At 48.6% G+C, this 10128-nt stretch overlaps 1 protein-coding gene across 1 annotated transcript in view; it reads right to left on the bottom strand.

The window, feature by feature from the left end:
* The window catches only part of LOC119277188 (conserved oligomeric Golgi complex subunit 1-like), an 11257-nt gene extending 6513 nt beyond the window's left edge, over positions 1-4744 (bottom strand). Inside the window, exons 1-2 of the mRNA XM_037558430.1 lie at positions 2454-4744; positions 922-1116 (exon numbers count right to left, since the gene is read on the bottom strand). Coding sequence (XP_037414327.1) covers positions 922-1116; positions 2454-4667 — 2409 coding nt within the window. The 5' untranslated portion in view covers positions 4668-4744. The remainder of the gene's footprint in view (positions 1-921; positions 1117-2453) is intronic.
* Positions 4745-10128: the final 5384 nt, after the last annotated feature.

Below are 10128 nucleotides of genomic sequence, written 5' to 3'. Positions count from 1 at the left end.
AGGGAGGAGAGAGGGAGATAGAGACACCTTAGGATTAAACATATTCAAACACGTTTTTTTTTGTGTGTGAACACCCAGGCCATCGCCGGCGAGGGTGAGAAGGAGGATAAGCGACAACACAAATATGATGCCTCGCAAAAATAAAGGAGATGGACCTATTGTGGTGTTGGGTGATGGTTGTTGGGTTAAGAGTGTGTGTTATGTTTTCTCCCCCGTTGCAACGCACGGGCTCTTTTGCTAGTAATAGTATCAACTACTCCCTCCGTCCACGAATAAGTGTACTTCTAGCGTTTGTCCTAGGTCAAAGTTTTAAAACTTTGACCAACTTTATAGGGAAAAGTACTAGCATTTATGGCACTAAATTAATATCACTAGATCTATTTTGAAATGTACTTTCATAATATTATTAATTTGATGTCATATATGTTATCACTCTTTTGTACATAGTTGGTCAAAATTTCAAAACTTTGACTTAAGACAAAAGCTAGAAGTACACTTATTCGCGGACGGAGGGAGTATCCTTGAATTATATTGCCAAAATACATATACATTATCTCATAGAGCCGAGTCTTCAGTAATACTGTCAGAAAATAAAGCATGCTATTATTCAGCTATAAAGTGAAAACCAGCAAACAGAATATGCAACATTGATTAGTTAAACAATAGTTTTGTCATGCTTAGCTTCTGGGTCAAGAACACAACTAGGGAAGGTAGTTACAGAACTCAACAATAAGTGCTAACAAACACAATAAGTTACTGTTTTTTATGCAGATGCATGGTAAAACAGCTTAGGTACAAATGCTGCAAATAATTCTTTGGTTCTTGGCTTGAAAATTCTATGGTTCTTCGCTTGAAATAATGAAGTATCAGAACAATAATGAAGTGTTATGCATCTTGATAAATTGTTACCATATAACATACCTTCTGTAGTAAATCCCAGGCAAATTTATGCAATATAATTCTGTCCAGGATGTGCCCTCCAATTTTATGAATCTCCAGACATGCTTGGTAAAGAAAGGATATAATGTACAGTGAAGGCATTGATGGAAGAGCTATTTGCATCTCCAAGGGACCATCGGTAGATTCCTCTTGTTTGATGACTGTAACTTCCCATCCCTGACAAGGAAACCATACAGTGTAATTAAAACGACCAGCACTGCATATCCATGTGAATACATAAACAAGATAAGATGTTCCCTTTTTACAATAAAATAGATGGAGCAACAGAGTGATGCTGAAATCTTTAAAAAGGATGTAACCCCTGAATATATACAAACCCACTCCAAAGTACAACTATGGCCAAAACAATTATTTAGCGTCTAGAAAAGGTGCGCCTTTACATATCAACCTATCAAACATCCTATGAGATACTACTCTAAAAGTGTGGTTCTACCGACAGGCAAATTCCTCTTGTTCGATAAATTCTGCAAGTATTATTATTATATCACTTAATCAGAGAGAATGCCCTGCCTCAGTCATGTCCAGTAGGTTGTACAATTCTTACAGTTGTTATTGTTATGTGTCACTAATGTTGCTCTAGATATATATATCTTCATACCTCGCTAAAGTTTCCCCTAATAAAAATATGAATAGCATTTAATGACATAACTAAAACCGAGTACATGATGTGCGGTTTCAGTACTACTAGCTGTGAGGAGGAGGAGGTTAGCCTTGATGGCCAGGTGGTACCTCGGAAGGACACCTTTCGGTATTTGGGGTCAATGTTGCAGGAGGATGGGGGTATTGATGAAGATGTGAACCATCGAATCAAAGCCGGATGGATGAAGTGGCGCCAAGCTTCTGGCATTCTCTGTGACAAGAGAGTGCCACAAAAGCTAAAAGGCAAGTTCTACAGGACGGCGGTTCGACCCGCAATGTTGTATGGCGCGGAGTGTTGGCCGACTAAAAGGCGACATGTTCAACAGTTAGGTGTGGCGGAGATGCGTATGTTGAGATGGATGTGTGGCCACACGAGGAAGGATCGAGTCCGGAATGATGATATACGAGATAGAGTTGGGGTAGCACCAATTGAGGAGAAGCTTGTCCAACATCGTTTGAGATGGTTTGGGCATATTCAGCGCAGGCCTCCAGAAGCTCCAGTGCATAGCGGACGGCTAAAGCGTGCGGAGAATGTCAAGAGAGGGCGGGGTCGACCGATTTTGACATGGGAGGAGTCCGTTAAGAGAGACCTGAAGGATTGGAGTATCGACAAAGAGCTAGCTATGGACAGGGGTGCGTGGAAGCTTGCTATCCATGTGCCAGAGCCATGAGTTGGTTGCGAGATCTTATGGGTTTCACCTCTAGCCTACCCCAACTTGTTTGGGACTAAAGGCTTTGTTGTTGTTGTTGTATTTAATGACGTAACTAGTTAGTAGATACGACAGTGTGATATAACTAAGAATGATCAAATGATTCAAACAACAAATAAAAAACGAGCGATACTGAGGGTGTACCCTTAAAGGAGTTGATGAGGATAATGAATCATCTCTATTTAGAGCATATGAAAGAAGGTCTGATAATTCAGCAGACACCCATGTTATCCACAAAGTGTGAGCCGTAATGCACAGTGCCTTTAGGGTCTTATTGAGTTCATCAAGTCTGGGATTGGAGCTATCATCAGCACCAAACAAGGAAGCAGCAGCAGCAGCAATAGATTGTCTTCTGGGGCTTTCAGAAAATTGCCTTCCAGGACTCCTAGGGCTGTCAAATTGTCTTCTGGGGGTAAAAGGTGATGACGACTCAAAAGATGCTCTTGAATGTCTTGGCGTGGGCGATGATAACCTGGCAAATGCTGCACCACCAGAATCCTTTACCCACTGCCTTGGGGAGCTTAGTATCAGGGGTACATGACTTGAATGATATCTCAATGCAAACAAGAGGCGGCCAATGAAGAGAGACCGCTCCACAATAACAGATGCAGCAGGCACGTTGTCATCCCCCTTTTTCGTTCCCAATGCATCAGAAAGGTTTCCAAGTTCGGCTTCTAATTTGTCCAGTACTCCCAAGATGGTCTTATAGCATTTCTCCTGGATGAATGGCACCAACTCCTTCAATCTCTGTACTGAATTGTGTGACTCAACAAAGCTTAAAAGGTCCTCAAGAATACTCTTGCATTTGCCGTCAATTGCATTCTTGATGCGACTAACTTCCGGCCCAAAATACGAGGCTAGGCAGCTGTGGAAGTCATTCTCGTCAGCAATTGGTTTCAAATGTGCCAAAATTCCACCTTTCTTGATCTTAGATTCTGAGAACCATACGCTGCCCCCAGTCAAAGCTTTTTGCACATGCACCAGGAAATCAGCAGCATCCTTAGGACCAGCATTAGCACCAATAGCCTGAATCGATTCCATCACATTAACACTACCAACCAAGCTATCAAACTCTGAATGCACAATGTCCTTCATGCGTTGCACAAATGCTTCCTCCATCCAGCCCTCAAAAATATCCTTGCCTTCTTTCAAGATTAACCCACGGATTTGATCCCATGGGGATTCAATCTCTGATCCAAACACACTCTTCAGCCACTGCTCCAAACTCCCTTCCAGTCCTGCTCTGTCATCTAGTTTCTCACGAATGAGCCTTTGCGCGGAGCCAAGTCCCTCCCCACTCCCGATGGCATCAACTAGCCTTTGCGACCCGGCAATCACACCAAACATCTCATCACAACATTCCTTAAGCCAATCTGTACAGGTTCGTGCCACGGTATCCGGCTCAAGTAGCACCATGGTAGCCTCAAGCTGATCCCAGTGTTCTCTCCACAACCGTGCCTCCTCGTCTGGGTCTGGAATGCCACCGAACAGCTGTGCAGGGGGCGGCGACTCGAGCACTGTCTTGTAGAACATCGGCAAGTCGGTGAGCGCAGGCACAAATAGCTGCCCGACGTGGCCGAGAGTGACCCGAACGATCCCAGCAACATCGCACAGCACGGAGGTGTAGGAGGACGGATCCGAGGCTAGCACGGTCAGAGCTTGCGAGATCCAGGCGCGGCGAGAAGAGAGGAGGAGCAGCAGCGCCTGGGACGGGGTGAGCGACGGCGCGTCGATCGCCGCTGCAGCCGCGAGTGCGTCGGCGTGGGCCGAGACAGGGAGGCGGCGGTCGGCCAGGCGTTCGCGGGCGCGCTGCGCGATCTGGGGCCGGAACGCCTCCACTAGCTGCGCCTGGTGCGCGAGCAGCGGGAACCGCGCCGCCGCGGCGGCGTCGCGGGAGAGCAGGCGGTGCACGACCTGCGCTCGCATGTAGCGCCCCGCGGCCTCCAGGAGCATCCCCTCGTCGAGCCGGCCCCAGATGTGCTCGGGCGTGTCGACGAGGTACTTGGCGCGGGCCGCCGCGGCGTATAGCCGCGCGCGGCCCCCGGAAGAGGAGGACGAGGCGGCGCTGGCGCTGGCGCTCGGGGCGTCGGCGGGCGGGGAGAGCGACGAGAGGGAGTCGGAGACGCGCGAGAGGTTCTCCGAAATGGCGTCCGAGGACTGCTTGATGAGCAGGATGGAGTCGGCGGAGTCGAGGAGGTCGCGGTAGCTGCGGCCGACGAGCTGCCGGAGCTCCTCCTCCTTGGCGGAGATCTCGCGGCGGGTGGCGGCCTCCACCTCGCGGATCTCGGCGACGCGCTTGGTGCGGAAAAGCTCCTCGGCGTCGGCCACGCCGCCGCCGGAGGCGGCCGCGGCGGGCATCGTGGCCGCGCTTGGCTTCGGACGCGCGGCGAGATCCAGGAGGGGATCGGGATTCCGGGGGCGGGGGTGGGAGGGAGATTGCTTACCAGAAAGATGCACGTTCGTTTCAGTTAGCAGTGGGCTTTGGGAGGGCGCAGGTGGACCCATGCCGCGCGTTAGGGCCGTGGGGCCGTCATGTAAGCGAGGTAACAACTGTTTTTTTTTTTTGAGGAACAGGTAACGACTGGTGAACCAGGGAGATGTTCCGTAGACTCCATGGATTTTGGGCGGCACTTGGCCCATAATCTGTAGACCTCTGCAAGAAAAGCTCAAGCTAGTGAGGAACTCAAGATCAACTCGTTTATTGGATTGATTCAAAATTGACTCGAAAAAATGAGCTGAGTATATACGCGGAAACAAGTTGATTCGAAAAAATGACTTATTTATGTAGCTCGATGGCGGAACAAGTTGATTTTAAGCCAACACTGGCTCACTTGATTTTAACTCAATAGGCGGATGTCTCAACATAGCCGGTCTCAAGCCCGGATAAAGGAGGAGGGTTGTGATAGGCTTGGCGAGCCAACGTAAAAACTCAGCCACTCTTATGGAAATGAAACCCAAAAGATTTTCGTTGGGGCGTAACCCTCTCAGCGACGCGCCACATCGGAACCCGGATGTGGTGGAAAATGGGCAAGGGCCGGGCCGTCACCCCCCAAGTGGCGCGCCGTATCTTGATCCGGATATGGTGGCAAGTGAGCGAGGATCGGGTCGTCGCATCCTTAGTGGCGCGCTACATCGGCGCCCGGATGTAGTGGAAAATGAGCAAGGGTCTTCGCATTTGACTCGACGAGTGCGAAGGGTAAGGAAGCTAGCCGAGCCTAGGAGGATTCGCTTAGGTAGCTGGAACGTAGGGTCTCTGACAGGGAAGCTTCGGGAGCTAGTTGATGCAGCAGTGAGGAGAGGTGTTGATATCCTTTGCGTCCAAGAAACCAAATGGAGAGGACAGAAGGCGAAGGAGGTGGAGGATACCGGCTTCAAGCTGTGGTACATGGGGACGGCTGCAAACAGAAATGGCGTAGGCATCTTGATCAACAAGAGCCTCAAGTATGGAGTGGTAGACGTCAGGAGACGTGGGGACCGGATTATCCTGGTCAAGCTGGTAGCTGAGGACTTGGTTCTCAATGTTATCAGCGCATATGCCCCGCAAGTAGGCCACAATGAGAACACCAAGAGGGAGTTCTGGGAAGGCTTGGAAGACATGGTTACGAGTGTACCGATTGGTGAGAAGCTCTTCATAGGAGGAGACCTCAATGGCCACGTGGGTACATCTAACACAGGTTTTGAAGGGGCGCATGGGGGCTTTGGCTATGGCATCAGGAATCAAGAAGGAGAAGATGTCTTAAGCTTTGCTCTAGCCTACAACATGATTGTAGCTAACACCCTCTTTAGAAAGAGAGAATCACATCTGGTGACTTTTAGTAGTGGCCAACACTCTAGCCAGATTGATTTTATCCTCTCGAGAAGAGAAGATAGGCGTGCGTGCCTAGACTGTAAGGTGATACCTGGGGAGAGTGTTGTACCCCAGCATAAGCTGGTGGTTGCTGACTTTCGCTTTCGGATTCGTGTCCAGCGGGATAAGCGTGCCAAGGTCGCTAGAACGAAGTGGTGGAAGCTCAAGGGGGAGGTAGCTCAGGTGTTCAAGGAGAGGGTATTTAAGGAGGGCCCTTGGGAGGAAGGAGGGGATGCGGACAATGTGTGGATGAAGATGGCGACTTGCATTCGTAAGGTGGCCTCGGAGGAGTTTGGAGTGTCCAGGGGAAGGAGAAGCGAAGATAAGGATACCTGGTGGTGGAATGATGATGTCCAAAAGGCGCTTAAAGAGAAGAAAGATTGCTTCAGACGCCTATACCTGGATAGGAGTGCAGACAACATAGAGAAGTACAAGATGGCGAAGAAGGCCGCAAAGCGAGCTGTTGGTGAAGCAAGGGGTCGGGCATATGAGGACCTCTACCAACGGTTAGGCACGAAGGAAGGTGAAAGGGACATCTATAAGATGGCTAAGATCCGGGAGAGGAAGACGAGGGATATTGGCCAAGTCAAATGCATGAAGGACGGAGCAGGCCAACTCTTGGTGAAGGACGAAGAGATTAAGCATAGATGGCGGGAGTACTTCGACAAGCTGTTCAATGGGGAGAATGAGAGTTCTACCATTGAACTGAATGACTCCTTTGATGAGACCAGCATGCGTTTTGTGCGGCGCATCCAGGAGTCTGAGGTGAAGGAGGCTTTAAAAAGGATGAAAGGAGGCAAGGCGATGGGCCCTGATTGTATCCCCATTGAGGTGTGGAAAGGTCTCGGGGACATAGCGATAGTATGGCTAACCAAGCTTTTCAACCTCATTTTTCGGGCAAACAAGATGCCAGAAGAATGGAGACGGAGTATATTAGTACCAATCTTCAAGAACAAGGGGGATGTTCAGAGTTGTACTAATTACCGTGGAATTAAGCTGATGAGCCATACAATGAAGCTATGGGAGAGAGTCATTGAGCACCGCTTAAGAAGAATGACAAGCGTGACCAAAAATCAGTTTGGTTTCATGCCTGGGAGGTCGACCATGGAAGCCATTTTCTTGGTACGACAACTTATGGAGAGATATAGGGAGCATAAGAAGGACTTGCATATGGTGTTCATTGACTTGGAGAAGGCCTATGATAAGATACCGCGGAATCTCATGTGGTGGGCCTTGGAGAAACACAAAGTCCCAGCAAAGTACATTACCCTCATCAAGGACATGTACAATAATGTTGTGACAAGTGTTCAAACAAGTGATGTCGACACCGATGACTTCCCGATTAAGATAGGACTGCATCAGGGGTCAGCTTTGAGCCCTTATCTTTTTGCATTGGTGATGGATGAGGTCACAAGGGGTATACAAGGAGATATCCCATGGTGTATGCTCTTTGCGGATGATGTGGTGCTAGTTGACGATAGTCGAACGGGGGTAAATAGGAAGTTAGAGTTATGGAGACAAACCTTGGAATCGAAAGGGTTTAGGCTTAGTAGAACTAAAACCGATTACATGATGTGCGGTTTCAATACTACTAGCTGTGAGGAGGAGGAGGTTAGCCTTGATGGCCAGGTGGTACCTCGGAAGGACACCTTTCGGTATTTGGGGTCAATGTTGCAGGAGGATGGGGGTATTGATGAAGATGTGAACCATCGAATCAAAGCCGGATGGATGAAGTGGCGCCAAGCTTCTGGCATTCTCTGTGACAAGAGAGTGCCACAAAAGGTAAAAGGCAAGTTCTACAGGACGGCGGTTCGACCCGCAATGTTGTATGGCGCGGAGTGTTGGCCGACTAAAAGGCGACATGTTCAACAGTTAGGTGTGGCGAAGATGCGTATGTTGAGATGGATGTGTGGCCACACGAGGAAGGATCGAGTCCGGAATGATGATATACGAGATAGAGTTGGGGTAGCACCAACTAAGAAGAAGCTTGTTCAACATCGTTTGAGATGGTTTGGGCATATTCAGCGCAGGCCTCCAGAATCTCCAGTGCATAGCGGACGGCTAAAGCGTGCAGAGAATGTCAAGAGAGGGCGGGGTCGACCGATTTTGACATGGGAGGAGTCCGTTAAGAGAGACCTGAAGGATTGGAGTATCGACAAAGAGCTAGCTATGGACAGGGGTGCGTGGAAGCTTGCTATCCATGTGCGAGAGCCATGAGTTGGTTGCAAGATCTTATGGGTTTCACCTCTAGCCTACCCCAACTTGTTTGGGACTAAAGGCTTTGTTGTTGTTGTTGTTTAGGCGGATGTCACATAGTTATATTAGATAAGGAAAATGCTTTCTTTCCACCGATTGAATAAACGCACGGTTAAACCGCCTCACCATCTAACACGTGTCCCTTGTGTCCCTACGCTTGGTCAGCCTTACCTGCTCCAGAACCGTCGCGAGCCATTCATCTCTATCGCCTTCATCCTCTGTCTCCTAATCTATCTATCTCACCTTGCTCCTCACGTTGGGCCAAGGGCGCCTGCCGCCGCGCCCATGGAGACCGCGTTACAACACGCCACCGCTGTTGTAGGCAACCATCAGTTGTGGCTGAAGGAAATATGCCCTAGAGGCAATAATAAAGTTATTATTTATTTTCTTATATCATGATAAATATTTATTATTCATGCTAGAATTGTATTAACCGGAAACATAATACATGTGTGAATACATAGACAAACATAGTGTCACTAGTATGCCTCTACTTGACTAGCTTGTTTATCAAAGATGGTTATGTTTCCTAGCCATGGACAAAAGAGTTGTAATTTGATTAACGGGATCACATCATTAGGAGAATGATGTGATTGACATGACTCATTTCGTTAGCCTAGCACTTGATCGTTTAGTATGTTGCTATTGCTTTCTTCATGACTTATACATGTTCCTGTAACTATGAGATTATGCAACTCCCGTTTACCGGAGGAACACTTTGGGTGCTACCAAATGTCACAACGTAACTGGGTGATTATAAAGGAGTACTACAGGTGTCTCCAAAGGTAAATGTTGGGTTGGCGTATTTCGAGATTAGGTTTTGTCACTCCGATTGTCGGAGAGGTATCTCTGGGCCCTCTCGGTAATGCACATCACTATAAGCCTTGCAAGCAATGTAGCTAATGAGTTAGTTACGAAATGATGCATTACGTAACGAGTAAAGAGACTTGCTGGTAACGAGATTGAACTAGGTATTGGATACCGACGATCGAATCTCGGGCAAGTAACATACCGATGACAAAGGGAACAACGTATGTTGTTATGCGGTTTGACCGATAAAGATCTTCGTAGAATATGTAGGAGCCAATATGGGCATCCAGGTTCCGCTATTGGTTATTGACCAAGAATAGTTCTAGGTCATGTCTACATAGTTCTCGAACCCGTAGGGTCCGCACGCTTAAGGTTTCGATGACAGTTATATTATGAGTTTATGAGTTTTGATGTACCGAAGGAGTTCGGAGTCCCGGATGAGATTGGGGACATGACGAGGAGTCTCGAAATGGTCGAGATGTAAAGATCGATATATTGGATGACTATATTCGGAGTTCGGAAAGGTTCCGAGTGATTCGGGTATTTTTCGGAGTACAGGAGAGTTACGGGAATTCGCCGGGGAGTATATGGGCCTTATTGGGCCATACGGGAATAGAGGAGAGAGGCCGAAAGGAAGGAGGCGCGCAGCCCCCCTCTAGTCCAAATTGGACAAGGGGTGCGGCCCACCTTTCCTTCCTCCTCTCCCCCTCTTTCCCCTTCTCCTACTCCAACAAGGAAGGAGGGAGTCCTACTCCCGGTGGGAGTAGGACTCCCCTTGGCGCGCCCCCTCCTAGGCCGGCCGCACCTCCCCCCTCCCTCCTTTATATACCAGGGCAGGGGGGCATCCCAGGACACACAAGTTGATCTACGGATCGTTCCTTAGCCGTGTGCGGTGCCCCCCTCCAC

This window comes from Triticum dicoccoides, chromosome 3B, assembly GCF_002162155.2.
Source record: "Triticum dicoccoides isolate Atlit2015 ecotype Zavitan chromosome 3B, WEW_v2.0, whole genome shotgun sequence".
Lineage (NCBI taxonomy): Eukaryota > Viridiplantae > Streptophyta > Magnoliopsida > Poales > Poaceae > Triticum > Triticum dicoccoides.
This window is presented reverse-complemented; position numbering and strand designations above follow the sequence as displayed.